The sequence below is a fragment of the Manacus vitellinus genome, unplaced genomic scaffold (assembly GCF_001715985.3).
Source record: "Manacus vitellinus isolate BGI_N305 unplaced genomic scaffold, ASM171598v3 scaffold_1_pilon, whole genome shotgun sequence".
In the NCBI taxonomy this organism is placed as follows: Eukaryota; Metazoa; Chordata; class Aves; order Passeriformes; family Pipridae; genus Manacus; species Manacus vitellinus.
This window is the reverse complement of record NW_021939396.1, coordinates 46,190,155-46,210,938: the sequence shown is the minus strand read 5'-3', so window position 1 is coordinate 46,210,938 and position 20,784 is coordinate 46,190,155. Positions and strand designations below refer to the sequence as shown.

Below are 20,784 nucleotides of genomic sequence, written 5' to 3'. Positions count from 1 at the left end.
CTTTTTATTATTGTTTCAAAGATAATTCATAGAATCATAGAATCAGACGGGTTGGAAAGGACTTCTGAGATCATCAAGTCGAACCCTTGATCCACTACCACCACAGTTGCTAGACCATGGCACTAAGTGCCACGTCCAGTCTCATCTTAAAAACCTCCAGGGACGTAGAATCCACCACTTCCCTGGGCAGCCCATTCCAATGCCTGATTACCCTCTCTGTAAAGAATTAAACCAACTCTGTCTGTGATACTGGAGAAAAAGGTGGTCTTGGATTCATTTTAACTCTGAAAGAATTTCTGCAGAACTGCTGTACAACCAGTTGTTCTCCATCTCCATCCAGAATACATGTAGTTGATAATACAGAGTTAGGTTTGTCCCTACTCAGTTGCATCCTGGCTTTCGGTGGTGTGTTGTTTTTTGGTTGGTTGGTTGGTTGGTTTTTTGGTTGTTTTTATTTTTGTTTGTTTGGGTTTTTTTTTTTGCCTTTTGTTGTTGTTGTTGTTGTTGTTTTACTTCTGGGGGGGATTTTGGATTTTTTTCTGTTGGTTTTTTTTAGGTGTTTTTGTTTGGTTTTTTGTTTTGTTTTGGGTGGGTTTTTTTGATGGGTTGTTTGTTTTGATTTTGTCTTTATAACGCCTGTCCTGATTGTCACAATCCTTCTGAACTCTAATCCTGTTCTCCAGGAATTCTCCAAGCTTTTGAGAAAGGGGAAAAACAAAGATTAACTTGAATTCTTCATGACTGTGTCAGCATAAAATCACAGTGGAAGAAAACATGAACTACAAGAACACAGAAAAAGGTGACACGCATGCTTTGCACACAAGCCAAAAGGCATCTTTACTGATCAGTGCTCTCTCTAAAGAGATGTCTTAAACTTGTCAGTGTCAAATAAAAGAAATTAATTTCCAGAGCTGTAACGAAAACTGCTTGGGACACCTATGATCCTTTAAAATATTTTTTAGAAGAAATTACGCAGTTTTGTCAATCGCTCATTCCGAGTCTCATAAATGCAAGGTGAAAACGGGCTGCATCAGTAAAATCGCCACTGAAACATCAGTAAAATCGCCACTGAAACATAGCTGTTTACACAGTTTATTTTCAAAACGGGGCGTAAGGAATAAGGCGAAAGTCTCCCAGAGAAGCCGAACGCGGGTCCTACGGCACTCCGTGACAGCACACTCGTACCCGCGCCCTCAGCGCTCCGGCGGAAGGGCGGGCGAGCGGCGTCACGGCCACAGCTGCGCACACGGCCCGGCGCCGGGCGGCTCCCTCCCCCTTTCCCTCCCCTTTTCCCTCCTACTCGTCTCCCTTCCCTTGGGTCCCGATGGCGGCCGGTGACACGGGAAGGGCCCAGCAGCAGGTGAGCCGCAGTGGGGGCGAGGGGGGCTGCTGGGAGAGCGGTGGTCTGGGGGATTCTGGTGAGCCCCGGCCCCGGGAGCGGCTCCGCGCCCGCGGTGGCGCGTTCGCACCAAGGCTCCATTCCAGGTGTTTGGTTTCTGTGTGGAAGGAGACTCTCCGGGTTTTTTATGGGAATTTGCCGAGTAGTCGCTCTTCCTCAGGAAGAGCTTAGTGCCGAGCCCTCGGGGGTCTTTCCCCTGCAGGGCTCCGACCCAGCCGGGAGCTGCACGGATAGGGAGCTGCAGGAATGTGTTGTCGCTGCTCCGGGTCACTTTGCTCACCTTGTCACTGCTGAAAATGATTATCCATTGAAATGCAAAAGCTGGTGCGTGCGTGGGAGAACTGAGCAGAAGTTACCTAGAGAATCACAGAATCAGCTGGGTTGTAAAAGACCTCTGAGATCATCGAGATCATCGTCCAACCTGTGACCCAACACCACCATGGCACTGAGTGCCATGTCCAGTCTTTTCTTAAACACCTCCAGCCAGGGACGGTGATACCACCACCTCCCTGGGCAGTCCATTCCAGTGCCTAATCACCCTTTTTGTGAAGAAATTCTTGCTGATGTCCAACCTAAACCTCCCCAGGCGCAACTGTGAATCGGGACTGAATCCCCAATACTTACAGCATTCCAGTAAAGTGAATCTTGTCACATCTGTCAGTATGGTGTAGAAGAGCAAGATTTAAAAAATACTGTGAGTGCAACACAAAGCTGTGGGCTTTGTGGGGGAGTTATTTATTTTTGCATAATGGTTTCAGTTTTTTTCTTCTAGATTGATGAAATTGAAGCCCTTTCATCCATCTATGGTGAAGATTGGTGTGTTGTTGATGAAGATGAAAAAATCTACTGCATTAAGATTAGTGATTGTCTGGATCAACCAAAATGGACCCTCTGTTTGCAGGTACAGTCGTAAAGAGTTTAGCAAAAAATTTGCAGTTGGACTGAGACAGGTGAAAATGTGTGCTGCATGAAACCATTCTAAATACGGTTCATTATTTACTAAGGTGGATTAAGAAGCTTAACTTGGAATCTGTGATAAGACTTCTCAGTGGTTGTTTTCCTGTAACACATAGATGTGCTTGTGATATATTCAGTAGTTACATATCCTAATTCTACACCTGGCAAAAACATTTCAGTGTGCTTCTCCAAAGACTAATTTCTGAAAAATGTTTAACATTGACTTCGTGTAGCGCACCTCAGCGAATCTGCTGCAGTTGCTTCACAAAACAAAATTTGGATCAACTTAATTGAGTAACTCGTTACTTTATGTCTTCAGCACGGAAAGCAATAAGTTTCTTAGTGCAAGAAACACTGACATGTCTACTTATGGAAATGTGGTGCCACATTTAAGTCCAGTAACCATGTGTGCAGCTTCTTTCAAATTTTTTCCATACTTTATTTTGCATCCTTAAAAATGGCACCATGAAATATAATTGTATTGTGTTACCATTATCGGAATTCTAAATACAGCTATTCAGATGTTCTTGCAATTCTATATCAACACACCCAACTGTTTGCTTCATTTGTAACACTAGTTGTAGTTCTGGTGCTCGACATCAGAGTCCTTCAGTAAAGCTCAGCTAGCTGAGAGAAGTAGTCCAATGAATAGTTTTCCTGTATTTCTTTCAGGTGATTTTGCCACCAGGATATCCGACTGAAGAGCCACCCATTTATCAACTCAAGTAGGTGAAATTTTCTTGCAAACATTTGTATTGTCTGAATTACCACTGTTGATTGTTTACCATGTAAGTGGAAGTTTAGTTAAGATGACTCTTCAAATTAAAGTATACAGGGGATGAGGGATGTTTCCAGCAAGAATATTCTTTTCTTTCTCCCAAGTTAACATTACAGAGTTCCCTATGAAAGTTTTCTCTCTTCCCTCAACTCTTAATTCTTGCAGCATCATTTTGTGGTTAGACAGCAGTGACATTGTGGAGTTAAGGTGGCAGCTGCCTGTTGTGTTAGACAGTGATGTGTCATTGGGTGTACCCCTCTTGTCTGGATCCTTGTTTCAGATTGTAAGGAATGCTTTTCAGAGGATGGAGCTGGGGCATGTGCCATCTTCCTTTTTTTTTTTCCTTCTCTTCCTTTCCTTCCTTTCCTTACCTTTGTCTTCTGGCAGGTAAACAAGATGTGAATGGAATGTGTCAGGCCAGGTCCCCAGTTTGGATGATAGAAGCCCTGCAAGGCATGGCACACACATATCTACTGGGTTTTGGTCAGGAGTATTGACAAGGCAATACAAGGTAGTGCTAATAAACTTCAGGCAGAGTTTGAAGTTTAACATGAGACCAGGAGGACAATGGTACAAAACTGAAAGGTCATTCTAGATATAGTAGATACTATGGTGCTGAAGGACTTGGAAGGGTCAAGTAATAATACTTAAGGTGACACTGAAATGACAATGGTCTTCCATGAACAATGAGTCCAGCTTTTTTAACTAAGGTAAGAAAAGGCAGCCCAGGTTAGGTATCTTGAAGGAAAACTGAGTGATTGTGCTATTCCCAAAATGTTTACAGCTGAAATCTTGATGTTTTATATTTTCAAGGTGTTTATCACTTTTATTTTAGGATGTTGGAAGCAGCATATGGCAAAATTTTTATTGTATTTCTTTTCATTTTAGTGCCCCTTGGCTTCGAGGGCAAGATTATACGGAACTAGCAAATAGCTTGGAAGAAATATATCTGTAAGTTCGAGACTGTGGAATATAGTAAAAGGATACACTGTATTTTGAGTTCCATGCCCTGCTCTGTGTATGCTTTTGAAGTACCTGTATTTATTACTATTTATTACTATTACTAGTAGTTATGAAGTGATTGCTGCAATAGACAGAGCAAGTTTCTTTTATCAAGCTAACAGTTAAAGGTGCAGTGTATTCAGTAATCATTTTACAATAACAAATTGTGTTAAACTCTGAGAAATCTCTTTTATGTTGTTTAGACCTGATTTTCTATAAGGATAGAAGCTTTCATTTTGAAACCTGATAGAATAGATGCCCTTTGGAATCTATGAGATTGTTTATTGCTATCAGGTATGAGATTTCTGCATCTATTCTGCATTTGAATGTTAAAGCACAGGATGTGAAAACGTTTGTGTCTTAGAGCACATTTTTTCTTAAAAGCTAAGGGATAATTAGGTTTTAAAACAAACACATGCAGAATCTATTAACTGGAATCTGGATCATCATGGACTGTTTATTATCACAGTGTGCAGCTTACAACAAGGCACAATGAATGCATGAGAATAAACAGAGCATTTAGAAATACTCAAATTATGTATTTTTAAATTGCTGTGAAATTGGGGTAATAAATGTTGGGTTTTTTATGGTTTATTTATTTCTTTCAGATCCCAAATATAATGTAAAATAAATTAAATGAAAATGCATCATAAGGAAGCACAGTCATGCCCCAGATAGTGAAATCTGAACATCTTGTGTAAGAAATGGTTTTTTAATGCCATAAGGAAGGGAGCACTTAGCTTGCATAATGGGTTTTTATCTAATTACTCAGTTACTTTGATTAACTGTGTTTCTTAGCTAATTAAGCAACAGATAATTTAAGCAAGTAAAATTGAATTTGAAGTGTTAAAAATGCACAAGGATTTTAGGCAAAAATTCTATGGGATCATATTCACCACAGTTTTTCAGTGGAGGAAAAAGTGCAGAGGTTGTCCTTAATGCTGTCCAGATTCAAAGGATTTGATGAAGTCTGTACCACAGGTAGAGCTGCTGTAGGTGGTTCTTTAAATGTCCTGAGCATCTGGCACAAGTTGGCATGTGAGGACTGTGAGCATGGATGTGAAAGAGTTCTTTTTCTTTTTTTTTGTTTCCCACCTCTGCAGTCTTGTAGGCTGTTAGAGTGTGCTAGTTCAGTCCCTTGTGGTTCCCTTCTGTCTATATCAGCTGCTATTCAGAGTCCCTGCTGGTCTCTCACTTCTGTTTGTTCAGCAGGAAGTGAATGTTTGTACTTCAGGCCATATATGTCATTTTAGACTGTTTAAAAACCTGGAGTAGTCACTGAGGTTCACAGTATTTGTGAAAGCCTTTTATCTATTCAGTGTCCGAGTGGCTGTTGGATAAACAGATACTCTGCATCATTTGCATGGTGTGTTTTACCAGGTCTTTAGTCCCTAGTGATCTAAGTTGTGGAGTTCTGCAATCTAAACCAGTATGAACTGTACTATTGATCGCTGTGTCTTCTTAAGGACGTGTAAAGAGTGGGTAATAATAGATTACAAGTTTGTTTTGGGAGACAAAAAGTATAGCAAATAACTGTGTTTAACCAGATACTCTTCTGGTAAGATTTTTATTCAACAGAAAACTTTGTTTCGTGACTTAGACACAAGTGACAAAAAAAATAGCAGCATAGAAAGGTAACTTTTCAGAGTAAGTGTAATTTACAACTTCAGAAACTGAAATTAGGTAGTAGCTGGAGAAATTCCTATTTACTTTACAAAACTGAAAAATTTTATTTGTTGTCTAATCTCTCTCATTCCATCACTAAAAAAAAAAAAAAAAAATCTAGGTCTTCAGGTTTTAAGGCAGTGCTTCTTTATGATAAGCAGTGTGAGATCAAGGTGTTGAATTATTCTGGAGTCTGTCCAGATTTTGAAGACAGAGCTACAAGTTTATAAATTCCTTATTTTTGCTTGAATATTTTTTCTTAAAATATGTATGTTTATTTGAATTTGATTGTTTCCAGCAGTAGTGCTGTATACATTAAGCTGTGAGTGAGAGTTTAAAGATGTTATTTTGTCATTTACATGATGCCCAGGTGGTGGCAGTAAGAATAAAATTAATGAGAAATCTTGAGTTACATATGGCCCTAAATCTTTAGTTTTGGTTCAGAGGCAAATGTGCATCGTTCATAAATGTACTAAACTAAAATTGTGAAGACAGCTTTGCAGGACACCATTTGAAATGTATTTTGAGTTGTTTGCTGTACATAAAGGAAGCATTTCTTAATTCCAAATACGCATATATAGAACATGTTCGTTCCATCCTCCCCCAGTACCTTAATACACATCTGTATCCCCTGACTGAAGACTCCTAGACCTAGATCTTTACCTCTCTGTCCTGTAGGTCTGCTTGTTACCCAAAATGTAGTATATCAATCCAGTGTTCCATTGTGTCTGCTGCCACTGACCTCCTGTCACAGTCCACTGAGGTCAACCTCAGCCGTACTGATGAAGAGAGAGTCCCCTACACCTGCAGAGCAGCTGCAGGAGCTCACCACTGGCAGTACAGTGCTTTTTGTAGAGAAAACTGATCCAGGGCAAGCTCTAAGTCTGGGCATTGTAGCTTAGTATTCTTTTGAAAATACTGACTTACTCTTCCCACAGTTGCTTTCCTTTTGCTTAGTGGTCAGAAAGTTTCTGTCATTTTCCTGTTTCCCTCCATCATTTGTGCTTTTAATGTTAATAAATAAGTAAAGCAAGCCACAAAGAGTATGTAACAGCGCAGATACCGCAGATACTGTGTTTTGCCCAGTGAAGTACTGAAACAGAACTTTCCACAAACCTGCCTAAGCTGTTTATCTCACTAGCTTATTATGTTCTATTTCTGTGTGTCTGAAATCTGTATGTTATTTGGCATGCTTTCCAAGTGAAATCTGCAAAAATGATTCTTCATTTTCTGTGGGTTTTTACTTCCAGACAGAACCTTGGTGAAAGTATACTGTATTTATGGGTGGAGAAGATACGAGAAGTTCTGATAGAAAAGGCACAATCTTCAGAGCCAGGTACTTCAGAAAACACCGGGGTTTTCAGTTTATTTTGTGTTGCACTGCAAAGTAAATTTCAGTCCAAGTTAAAGTTTATGTCCAATTTTGTATTGGATCTACATATCAGAAAACAGTCTCAAGTGTCCTGGCTTACTGTTTTATAGTGATAGCTTCCCTTTTTAAAAAGCAGTAGAGAAAAGGATGTGGCCTTTGAACTAGAACACGGTCCTCAGTTCTCTCAGGAATGAAATTACTTGCATGAAAGGACAGTGCTGCACACAGTACATTATGCATTGTCCTCTGTTTTGCAAAGGAATTATTCATATCAGTAATTAATTTATGGTACTGAGTGCACTGTTGGAGGATTGGAATTCAAGAGAAGATAAACTTCCCTGGAATATGCAGACAGATGACCAAATATTCCTTCTTAATTGTATTTTACTGTATTGGGATGAGAAGTACACAATCACTAGAATTGCAGTGATTTTTCTGTTGTTACTCTTACCCAGTTTGTGTAAATTCACAGTTCTTTCAAAAAATGGTGGAGGAGTTTTTGTGCATTAAAATGCTAAGCTGCTATGAAATGTGTGAGTGACGTGTGCATGCACATGTGGCAGAAGGTAAGAGAAGTACTTTTCTGTGTCATGGATGTTAGCTTAGTCCTGGGAGGAATAAAAGACTGAAGAGGAAAATAAATTCTGTTCTCAGTGTTGCTTCATAGTAAGATCTGGTTTTAGTCTTTCAATAAACTGAGCATTTTGTTGCTGCATCAGGGACATTTAAGAAGTTAGTTTTCATTGAGGGGACTGAAGGAGTGGATACTGAGAAGTGAAAATTTTACTGACAGTGTTGGAAGTTTGGGTATTTTGACTGCAACTTTATAGCTTCTACTTATTATATCTAATGATTTTCTAGACCTTTTGAACATGCTTTATCTTGTCTCTAAATCTAAATACCAGAACTCTAGATTTCAGAGAGTTTGAAACTTTGGTTTGCTTTTCTTGCAAAAAAATGTGTAATGATTTCTACTACTTATATTGTAATAGAACCAGATATTAAGAAAACCAGTGAAGAAGTTGATGAAGATGATGGAGAAGATTTTCTCCTAGACTATGAGCCCATTCAGGAAGATCCAATTAAAATGTTAAATTACATGACATCTGAAAGTCAGGAAGGTAAAAAGTATGCTCATGTTAATTCTGTTGAAATAATCTAGGAGAGGCTTGAAGATTCTGCTATTCTACTCAGCTTTAGAGAAAAATTAGTAACAATAAAATCGTAATAAAGTTTGATAACAGTCATTAAATAACCCAGCATATTTTTACTTGTTCTGTTTGTCATGTTGTGTACGTCATTTTAACAAATCCCTTTCTAAAACTCGAGACATTTTTTACTTACATAGCTGTATACATTGGTTTTGTACTCCTGAAAGAAAACAAACACTTCCTTGTTTGTGATCAATAGATGAAGAACTGCCACCCATACATCACGGAAACCCAATCACAGATCGAAGGAGTACTTTCCAGGCACATCTGGCTCCAGTGGTGACAACCAGACAAGTTAGTAGAAATCAGTTCTTCTCCTTTTGCCTGTATTTTGAGCTTGACAAAATATTACTGGAAGACTTTGAATTTGCCAGGTATGTTTGTCTGTCTGTCTGTCTGTCTCTGCATCTTTGTGTGCTAACATTGTCTGAGTAGTCACCAGTTTCTTGCTTTCAGCTGAATATCTCTAAATAACAGCTCTGCAGTGCTTCCTGCTATTCTTTACCATTATGTTCATTAGATGTAAGAGAATAAGAACATTGTAATTTGACTTCTAGGTGTGGCAAGTTTATCGTAAAATATTTGGAAGCTCCCGAGTCTATCATGTGTTAATTGGAAGATTAATTAACATGAATTTATAAATGTTTTCCATCCCTCAGAAAGCAATTCTATTCAAAAACACACTTGGATAATGCATAAGTAAATCTTTATCGAGACCTATTTGAGAGGATTTTTGAGTTACTTTGTACATCACTTTGCACATCACTTTGCATCTATTGTCATCAGCCTCCTTTGATCATCCCTGTTCAGTGGGGAAGCTACTCCTCTTTTCTTATTATGAACTGAGAGTTAAACCTTGAGAAGATTTTTCTCTTCCTTTTTATCCAATTTTAGGTTTTATTTTAAGGATTTTTGGTAAGGCATATTGTCAAATGCTTTTTGGAAATTCCAGGTAAGCTAAGTCTACTACATGGTCAGTGACTGCAAGAATGGTGACAGGGTATTGAGTTATATTTCTCTATACAAAAGGTGTAACTTTTTAATCTGTCTGTGGTGGTTTTTTGTTGTTTTTAATTCTCTCCTTAATTTGCCCAGTATGGATATAAGATTGGGTCTTTAAATCCCTGTATCTTCCTGGAGCACTTCGGCCTTTCAAGTTCACATACACTGTACATTCATTTAGATTTTTGTGCTACAGCTGTATCTGCTTTAAGTGATTATTTTATATGTAATATATGTTTGAACTCAAAGAGTTGCTTTAGAAAAGGAGGAAATCAGAATAAGTGGGTTAATGTAATTTTTTCAATTTAAAATACACTTACTCTTTTATAATGATTTATGAGTAAAATTGTTCCTACACATGAGGAAGTCTGTACCCACGGACAGTGGTTTGTGAAAGGATAGATCTGTGTCAAGGAGTAGGACTCTCTTAAAGCAGATTAGTGAGTTGCCTTTTGCATACAAAGATGTTCTTAATTGACATTCTTCTTTCATGACTTTTTTTTTTTTTTTAAAAGACAACAAATACTCAATAAACCCAGGAATTTCCAGTGAAGGCTTATTGGTATATAGTTAGTATAAAGATAGAGCAATTCCCCAAAGTGTCAAATCCATCTTGTTTCACAAGAGTCTTGCTGTGTCAGGTGATTGGTCTTCAGATTGCAGGGAAGCTTTACTGTGGTATGGACTAATTTTTCTGAAAGAAAGTCAAAATTTATGAGGAATGGAGTAACTGCTACAGCTGTAGTGAAAGCTGGCTTCTTTATCAACTTTATCTGGATAATCTGTGTGATGCAGTGATGCTCATCAATATTTTGAGATAGTGTGCAGAGTACAGTGTGAACTCCTTCACTGAATGGGACTAAGAACTGATTTATTTTTTAAACATCTTGTGTCTTTTATGAGCATGTGCCTCACTGACACATTCTGATGTAGAGAATCACATCCCTTATTTCCCTAAAGCAGGAATAGTAGAGGGGAACAGGAGGAAAAGAAATGCTCAGGAGCTACATCAGGGAAAAGGATAAATTGTTGCTTAGGCTTAAGATGTCTGTCTTCGAGGTTCATTGCTAATACAGGCACATAAGGAATCTTTAAAATATATTTTTAGGAACCTGGTAGCTGGCAAATAAGTAATGTCAAAGGTGATGATCATTTCATATGATTTGTACCCTAAGTCTGTGAATTGTCCACGTTTATGAGAGTGTATTAATATAAGTTGTCTTTCTTAAATATTTAAAATAAGGAGAAGACAGGTGTCTGAGAAAATGTTCTTTACTATTAATAGCAGTTTTTTCATGGAGGCATCTTTTATTTGAGGTGATCTTTGTCAGTTGAATTTCTTCAAGAAAAATTGGAAATAGCACAGTACAGCTAAGACATCAAATATGGCTGTTGATTACACCTCAGAGACATTTTTTCCTTGCAATGAAAGGCAATTTACTTGCTAGGTGTGTTTTCCCAAACTTCCTCAACTTCAGTAATGTTTTGCATTATACTAAAACGATGCCTTAATCATAAGCTCTCCTTTTTGCTAGACCATTGGAAAGACTTGAACAATTGCTAGCTTGTTAAATTAGAAGCGTAAGATAGACTTATATTGATTAATGTTTTGAATTTGGTACTTCTTAAGAGCAGAAAAATGGACATGATGGGAATATTTCCTGGGAAATACTGACACTTTCAGACCCCTAATAGAACCTTTTCTTTTTTTGTTGTTCTTTCTGTGAAATGGGAACTCTGAAAAAACCCCACGTTTGGGGAAAAACTCAAAGTGAAATATAGTAAGGTTTTCTAAACATCACATTTTTGGTGAAATAAGTAAAAGCAGTGTGTAGTGGTATATTCGAGTTGTGTTCTATTCCAGCTTAATCTTATAGTTGGAAAAATAATCAGGTTAATTACTCATACATAATACTGATTAAAAATATTTTCTGAAATTTACTGTCTTTCCTGTTTAGTAAATCAGTATGACACTTCTATATCTTCATCAATAACATGAATGTATACAATGTACAAATTCAAGGAGCATCTGTTTTCAGCATCCCAGAAAAATGATTAGAAACAAACATGAGGGTACTGAGAAGCAGCCTCTTGAGTTAACACACTGAACATATAATTCATTTTATGTCAAAACGTAAAATTGTTTCGTATATGTACTAAGAAGGAGATGTTTGCTTTGCAGTGATATTGAGATGTGTATATGAAATCCCTGTTACTAAAGGAAGGGTTTTTCCGTTTTTTTAAAGGTAAAAAGAGTTCTTGAAAAATTATATGAGAACAAGAAGATTGCAAGTGCTACTCACAACATATATGCATACCGGTGAGATGCAAATAGTGATTTTTTCTCTTTATTTTTTTTTTAAGCGTTCTTTGACAAATGAGTGCAGGGCATGAGAAAGAAATTCATTCCTATTAAATCCTTAAGGGAATAGGCTTCTTACTTGAATGGTATTGCAGGCTTTACTTTGAGGTCAAGGAAGTAGAACATACGGTAGGAAATAAGATAGTAAAGCAGCATTAAAAATAGAAGAAAAAAAGTGGATTTGAACATGTGTTGGTATACTTTGTATAGTATGTGTGAGCGTGGAAATGCTGCATCATCCTGAACTAAATGTGTTTTTACTCGGGTGAAGTAACTTTTTTTTCCCCCCAACCTTATATTTAGAAATAGGTGAAAATGTTCAGTTGAAATAAGACTCGAAACAGAAAGCCTGATGCAGACATTTGGCATATGAAGTTTCAGCTGAAATACAAGAAACTTCAGGGAAAATGAGAAACAGGTAAAAATTAATTTGGCAGTTGCCTCTGGCAACTTTTGTAAACACAACTTATGTGAAATCAATTGGTCTCAGTCCAGATAGCAATGCAGGTTTTCTGAGGAATGTAAGTGACAGTAAAAGGGAACCCTTTCCTTACTGGAGGAACCAGTCATCTGAAAAAGCAGTATAGATGCTGATCCATTCATGCCAATCCTGGTGTGATCCTAATGAAACATGAAATGAGAGCAAGTGAAAGCTTATTTTACCAAAAAGTAAAAGTAAGTAAAGGGTTTCTGTAAAGAGGGGGTTTTTGTTGTTGCAGATGATGATCTGGCTTCTTTCACTCGAAGTATCCACATACACTTCAAAAAAGCAACAGACACATACTTACTGCTTCCTATTTGTCATCTAGTACTGGAAGCCTCTTTCTCATTGTGTCACCTGTGTATTAGTAAGTTCAGAAGTTATAAAATCAGTTGGTAACAAACAGTAGACCTCTGTGCATTACTTCTGGAAAATTAGACCAGCTGTCCTTTGTATGAAGCAATATATCTAAAAGTTTCCTGGAGTGCCCCCTGAGAAAGAAGATGACATGGAGAATCTGAAGATGAATTTCAGGAATAGTTTCATGTTGCTGCTGAAAGACAGGCCTAACTAATTATTCGTGATGTTTTTGTCCAAGTTCTTACCACTTATGGGTTTGTACCATAATTTGAACCTGTATCTGATATAGTTGGCTTCAGCTAGGTGTAATTATTAGGCTAAAAACCGAAGGATTTTCCTTTGTAGGGACTTTATACTGGTAATGACTATGGAGTTAACCTGAAGTAGCTAAAGTCTGTGTAAAAGCTTCTCAAAACTTGTTCTACAGTACAGATAAATATTTGTGGTTTACCTTAAGCCTCATCCTGTTTTCATGTAAATGTTGTTAGTAGAGAATTATAATTGATACATATATGTATGAAAAATCTCTGAGACTTTATTAATCATGTAAAGATGTTAGTTGATTGACTTTTTTTTAATCTATTTTGTTTGTTTTTTTTCCAAGAATATACTGTGAAGATAAGCAGACTTTCTTACAGGATTGTGAAGATGATGGAGAGACAGCAGCAGGTGGACGTCTTCTTCATCTCATGCAGGTTCTAGAAATTAATCTTTGACTTCTAGAAATCTTGAACAGATTTTAAAAATCACTACAATGTAAATAAGCTTGTAGAAAATTATTTTAATTCCTGCTCTGCTGCAGTCAAACAGATGTTTGCTTTTTTAAAGGTGAAGGGAAAAACACAGACTGGAGTTTTTTTCAAGTCTCAGATTATAGAACGAGTGGTGTTTCATAGGTGGTAGTAATAGTTTGAATGGGTTAAGAGATAATTAAGTTTTGATTCCTATGCATACCATGTGGTGTAAGGTATATAGAAAATGAAGACTGGAAGAAGCTGATGCTGTTTCCTCGAGTATGCATAATAGAAAGACATATATATGAACTTGCACAGTAGAACTTCAAGAACAAAAGGTAGCGGGAGTGAAGCAGTTAAGTTGTTTTGATAATTTAGTCTGTTTTGTTATGCTGTTTCTGGTTCTGTGTCCTTAACTCTCATACTTGTTTATATTTTAGTTTTCATCTTTTGAAATAATATTCCCTCACCAAAGGTGCTACTGAATGTGACTTGAGATTGATAAATTTTGGTTCATGATGCCAGCCCTAGTAGAACTATAAATAAAATATCATAAACTACAGAGGTTGTCTGGGTACATCTTAATGATGTGCCTCAAGGCACTTAGCAGTATGAGCAGATAAAATATTGGTTTTGATTTTTATTTTTTGATTGATGTCACCTTCACAACAGTTTTGTTTTCCCATGCTTTTCTTGCTTGAATATTTTGTTGCTTAGTGTGTTATGCTCTTATTCCTGGAGACTTTTTTTCCCCCAAAAATTTTTTTTTTCTGAAAAAAATACAATTGATGGAAGTATTTTGACATTTTTAATTTAGAACTTTTTCAACCTTCTAAGTAACTCAAACCAGACTTGGGAAGGAAAACTTTGGTTGCACAATATATGCAGGTATATGTGCTAAGAGTGAAAACATTGTTATGAAAATAATGTAAAGAAAGAATTTGGCAGTTACTGTACCTCAGTTTGTTCTGATCTTATCAACTTGTTCTCAGCTTGGTTATATATACTTTTGAAAGCTGTCAGATTTAGTGTCTAAGCACTTAATATTCCATAAAAATGCAGTTTAGAAAGTGACATGAAGTATCTCCTTTCAAATGTGAATATATCTAAATTATATGGATGATCTCTCTCCATCTGTAGTCCTAGTTACTGGAATATTTTAGTTTTGGAAGAATACTAAGGTAGGGATCAGAAAAGAGCAATTTTCAGCCATAGAAAAAGACTAAAATAGTTTATGGGCTGATTTATAGATGTTCATAGATCTCGTAGTTTTTTTGTTATGAGCTCTTATGATGTATGATATGGGTATGAAGATTAGGTGATTTAAAACATTTATTGTTTCTGTACTTGTAGCTCTTTTTTTTTGCAATAGAAATCTAATCCTATTTCAGATAAACCTAGCATTTAAGACAGCTCCTTTTGATTACAAAAAACTGTATTTTAGATTAGTACCATCCTGTTTACTGTGAACAGTTCCTATAAATAGACTTTATGGCTGATACCTAAAGGAAGAGTAGAAAATGCCTGTCACAGCACATGCCACAATCCTTTTTTCTTTTTTTTCATTATCCTTTTCATTTTAAAATTCTAAGAATATTTCTGTTTTCACAATGATAGACTCTTGTAATAGTATTGTTCAAATTAGTGAAATATCTATTTTTTTCTCCTTAATGAAGACGATTAATGGTTGTTAGCATGCACATACTAACAGTACTAGCTACATTTTGGTATCCATATGAATAATGCCTGTGCCCTGACTGTTATGAACCTCATCCATCAACACTTCCAAAAATGTGGATAGACAATTTGCTTAATAATAGGGGTTCTCTGGAAATAATAATTGGTCATATCAAACAATAAGAAATGTAACTCAGTAATTTTCCCTTTAACACCTGAAGCTTTTGGCACATGGATGAGCAATGGTAGTGCATGAGATAGCTTTGTGCCCTTTCTGAGGGATACATGGACTCATTTTACTTTTGCATTTAACTTTGGATAGGAGCTTGGAGAGGGAAGCTTAAGCACAACTGCTGGCTTGTCATTCTTTGTTACTCTCTGATAACCTATGTGGGCCACAGACCTGACTGTAAGGCCTTCATAAAAATGCAAGATAGTAAACTTTTTTTATGTTGTTTAAAATTGGCGCCAACAGTAAAACTCGTTTGATTAAAAAAGAACAACTTTTGTTTCTTTCTGTTATTCACAGATTTTGAATGTCCACAACGTGTTAGTTGTGGTATCCCGCTGGTATGGAGGTATTCTCTTAGGACCAGATCGTTTCAAACATATAAACAATTGTGCAAGAAACGTACTTGTGGAATATGACTATGTGCCTTCAGTGGTAAGTTTCTGCCCCTTAGAAGGGCGTTTGCATGTGAACTTGTGTGAATTTTCCCTGTTAGGTGAAGCCAGAAGAAAAGTAATACAACCTGTATCATCCTTGGGTTGCTTTGATGCACTAACAGGATCAGTGCAGAGAACTTCCAAGGAAGCTAGTGACCTGTTTTGTAAGCATGAGGTGTGCAGCAGAAGGGTAGAAGCAGTTGAGAACATTGATCAAAACACAAATTTGAGAGCTGGGGGAGGATGATAAAGGGAAATGCCTCTTTCTGTGTTCAGAAAACTGGAAGCTGCCACTTCTAATGCTTCCCTGTGCCACCAGTTCTAGTCTGCAGGCAGACTGAGCTTGAGAATATCTGTAACGAGTAGGCATTTTCAAAATGGAAAGCTTTGTTAGACTCAAAGAAGTTTTCAGAATTATAGATGATAGACACCATTAAAAAAACATCCAGACTAGAAGAATTCAAGTGAAGTAACATTACTGGTACAGAAAAAATTATGGTAAAATGTTCCAAGGGAGCTTAAATAACTCAGGAGACAAAGTTCCAAATGACTTTGAATGGCATTTTACTTGTTAAAGGACTCAGGTCATTTAATAATCTCACATTCTTGTTTCTCAACATTTTTTCATCCTCAGTATCAACACTTCTTCATCCTCAGAAGACCATATTACATATATCTATGTGCATTATAGTATGTAATTGCTAACGACAGAGAGTTTTAGATAGTAGGAAATAATTACTAATGGATAGTTGAAAAAGTATGCAGCTGTCAGGGTTTTTTTTCTATATGAAAGTATTTCAGGTAGCTATGGCTGAAGTCTGAGCATTCTTTGGCATTTCTCCCCCTCCACTTTTCAGTTATTTGCTTTTTCCATTTTAAACATGCTTGTATATACTTGGTGATTCATGTTCTTGACAGTTTATCAGTGTTTTCTTTGAAAACATTGCACATAAAATAAAAGGAAATTAATTATTTTTAAGTATTTACCCTCATGAGAAGGTTTAGTACCAAAAAAATACCTACTTTTTCTATTTTTAACAACTTAAAACAGACTGGGTTTTTTTTACTGTGTTTTAACAAACATATTTGGTTACCAGTGTCCATTGGAAAAATAACAGATGGAACTTAGGGTAATGATTATTCTAGTGCCATGGATGTGGCTCTTGGAGAAAGTATTCTTTTAGCTAACTCTCTTCAGAATATCAGAGTTCAAACAACCTGTTTGAGTCCATTTCCCGTGTGTGAGCAATAGAAAGGAATAGATTAAAATGTCTTGTGTTCTTGTCAGATGTAGTGTCAGATTCCTTCACCATTTTGGGGAGTGCTTGCAATGAATGCCTACCAAAGAAAAGTCTTGCTTTTCAGAATTGGCAGTCAGAGTAAACTGTATATTACAGTGTTGATCCAGCAAGATTGGCCAAATTTTGTTTTTCCCGCTGTAGGTTTATTTCACTTAGGGAAGCAAAGCAGTTTTAATGTCCTGCTGTATCTTGTGATGAGGCCACATCCACACTAAGAGGAGTTCTGCAGTATAGTGCTATAGAATTATTTCTATACTGGTAACTTCTTCCCTGAGTGGAAATGGCTGAGATTATTTTTATATTATATTCTGCTGGCGTAGCTACGTCTATAATTTTATCATTGCTGAAGGCAGAAATTTCTAAATAGCAAGACTGAATGGATAAATATTATACAACTCAAAATTTTCATGAATCCCAGTGAACTATGAACACTGTTCATAATAAAAATAATTCTCAATGGTTACCTTGAGAGAATAGTTGTGTTTGCAAGAATATTGTTTAAATTTTGAAATATTTGTTTTTCATTTCAGGAAGAATCATCTAGACAAGCAGGAAAGAGCAAAAAGATAAGGAAGGACAACAAGAAGAGAACAGAACACTAATTTATTTTTTAAAAACTTTAAAATATTACTTTGCACATATTTCTACAAAGAAAACCTGGACCTTAATGCCTTATCTGGTACAACAGATATGTTGTATTCAGAAGAGAATTCAGTAAAGATATAGATATATTTTCATCTTGTTTTGTGATTTTTTTTTCTGCTGTTCTGAATTAGAGCTTAGACACAACTGCTCTGTTTCTTATACATTTCAGCTCCTTTTTATGAGGACATTACAGCATCTGGGACCATTACCCCATCCCACCCCCTCCCAACAAACAACAGCAGACTAATTACTAATGTGGATTTCTCATCTTCTTCATTCCTGGATTCAAATTCAAATATCTTGTCTTGTATTAGTAATTGAATTCTCTAGTTTTTTGTATTAAGGCTGAGACTAGAGTCGTTTGTACACCAGGTTACTTTCTAAGTTTCAGATTTTCTTCTGTGAAAGGAATGCATGTGGCCGAGTGCTGCATGGCCTTGGAGAGCCTGGCCCTGCCTGTGCAGTTCTCAGTCAGATGCTAGATAGGGCCTGCTTGGTGACATAAGAAAGGCTAAACATGGGCAATAAACTAAGAAATGTGATGAAATTACTAAAAATTTCTTTGAGGATTGTTCTGAGACAATCGGGACTCTGGGAGCCTGTTGAAAAGCTGAGAATTAAGTGTTGCATAATTAAAGGAACCAGTGGTTTTGACAAAGTAAATGGGGATTTTGAAATAGGACTGTTACATCTAGTAATGAAGATATAAACATTTTGAGCACTTGTGTTGGTGTAGAGTGGGGAAAAAAAGCAAGTGTTATTGATATGATCACAAAGACTTGAATTTTCTAGTCTTTTATTAATGGCTTTCAGGCTTTAATGCATTTTAAAAAAAACAAAACAAACCCACCAGGATGTTTTGTCAGTTAATTGTCATATTTCTATTTAGATGAGATGAAATTTTTTTTTAATGTACCCGTGATATCTTCCACTTGGAGAGGGTAGATTTTAATGTTCTGTTGGGTTTTTTGTTTTTGTTTTCTCAAGTTATTTCCTAAACTTTCTGACCTCTTAGTCAGAGGTACTTCCTTAGGTTAGGTGCACCTTATGTATTTTGCTCATATGTCAGGTCCGTGACTATTTTTAATGACTTTTCTCCAGTGGCACTTACATAGTTTAAAGGTGTAATTGTAAGACTGTCTTACTCGACCACCAGTTTGGTATATAACTTTTTGCTGATAGCTTCTTACACTGGATTGTTCATTATAATTCTCCAGCACAGGTACCCCAGAAAACCTTTCTCTCAAAGCAGACTTCATCTAATCAAAGTATCTCTTTCAGAGTTTGATAGAGCAACTGAGATTAGCAATTCCAGTAACTTAAAAAATGCCACCAAAATACATGATTAAAAAACAAAACAAACATGCTGATTCCTGCATTGATTTATTAAAACAGTTTTGCGAAGTTACACTGACTTGTTTGCATAGCAAAGGTCTTTTGAGTTCAACCTTAGCATTTGTACTTGTGATACTAAAAATGTCTTTCTTCTCAGGAAAGGAGATTCACACTGTGTGCGTGTTTTACTTTTTTGGTCATACAAGTATTTCTTGTTCATAGTTTGTCTTATAGATTGACTCTTTTAAAGTAAAAATTTTGACATTCACTTCAAGTACTTTATTGACTTATGTATTGCAGAGTTTCTATTGCTTTTCTGAGAGTTTTGAGATTGTAGTAATTGTATTTCTGTTTGCAAGCATTTCATAAGTTTAAACTTCTTTATTCTAAGAGGAAGATCCAACAAGGGAAGGAGGTTACAAAAATGGCTGGCAGCAACTCTTAACTTTATAAATTCTGTTTGAAAATTAAAAATAATGTTAAACCAAAGCAGCAGTTTTTGACCGTTTTTGTTATCAAATATTGTGAATTTGTTTAAGACATAGTCCCTACTTGTGGAAGAGTAACAAATTTCATTATCTGTCAAAAAGAAGAAAAGGAGTATGGAATTAATTTATACCTAAAGTACAGTTGCCTGTCATAAAAATATGTCAATGAAGTATCAAACACTAGCAGGAAAAGGTGGATTGTGGCTTTTATTTTGTCTTTTTGGCCACTCGGTTGTCTAATCTCTTTATGTTACTGTTTTTGCTTTGCTATTCTGGAAGTGAATTGGGAGTATGGATGAAAACAGATTAGCCATTACTACCGACAAGGTAGCATCAGAATGATTTATTTTTCTTCGTGTCTCAAACTTCAGTGACCAGACCAAGACTTTGTATCTGCTCTCTGATTGGGCTATTTTGTTAGGCAAGTACCTTCTGAAGAACTGGTAGGTGGTTTCTCTTTCAAACAGAGACTGTTTGAAAGCCTTAATTAATTCAAGAAGAATTAGAAGAGCCTTAATTAATTCAAGACAGTTGAGCAGTGGAGCAGAACTGTTATTCTTACAAGCTTACAAGTGGTTCTGAGACTTAACAGTTCTTATAAATGTCCTACATGTATCGGAGATCTTCCATGCTGAAATATGAAAAGGTGAGGTTTTTAAAATCTACTACCCTTAACTTTTAAAAGTGAAGATGATTGTTTTAGTGCAGCATAGCAATTCTGGACTGTTTGTAATTTCTTGATACTGTAGGTAATTCAGAGTGGTGCTTCTACTGTTTTATATGTGTTCTTTTTTAATGTGGGAGAAAGAAGAAAAGAGAAAAAGAACATTTACTGTGGATCCTTTTCGTGTGTTCACCTGTGGTATGCATTTATTGCCTAACACGTCTGTTTAATAAAAAAATGAAAATCAGCTGTTTATTAGCTACTTTAGATATTTTTCTGTGTAGACCTGTGTTCTATACTGATTTAATCATAGTTATAGCCACACAATAATTCTTCTAAAAGCTCATTTAGTGGATCCACAGTTAAGCATATTTGTAGACTACTTGCTACACACAGGCTTTCCAAGCATAGTGTGGAAGAACTGGATATTTAAGATTTCAAGAAACCAAGTTAAATCTAAGTTAACTCCAAGAAGAAATGTTGAGGGATGGAGATGGAAAAGAATTAGGTAGCTATATATGCTTAGAAAGCACCTCAAGATTTAAGCCATTTGGCAAGGTCAGTTGGTTCTCATGAAAAACAGTGAAGCTGCTGAGTTTACTCTTGAGGCTTCAGTATGGCTAGCAGAAGAAAGGCTAGTGATATTACTAAGCAGTCATGCCATAGTGTGTTTTCTGCATTACCT

The 20,784-nt window shown here is 36.4% G+C and overlaps 1 protein-coding gene across 1 annotated transcript; it reads left to right on the top strand.

Annotated features, from left to right (window-relative positions):
• Window positions 1-1,284: 1,284 nt before the first annotated feature.
• IMPACT (impact RWD domain protein) lies at window positions 1,285-19,436 on the top strand. The gene is made up of 11 exons (XM_008928353.2): window positions 1,285-1,360; window positions 2,172-2,300; window positions 3,029-3,081; window positions 4,023-4,085; window positions 7,052-7,137; window positions 8,166-8,294; window positions 8,584-8,678; window positions 11,633-11,706; window positions 13,194-13,284; window positions 15,530-15,664; window positions 17,498-19,436. Exons 1-11 carry the CDS (start codon window positions 1,325-1,327, stop codon window positions 17,567-17,569), a joined length of 963 nt encoding a protein of 320 aa, XP_008926601.1. The 5' UTR covers window positions 1,285-1,324; the 3' UTR covers window positions 17,570-19,436.
• Window positions 19,437-20,784: the final 1,348 nt, after the last annotated feature.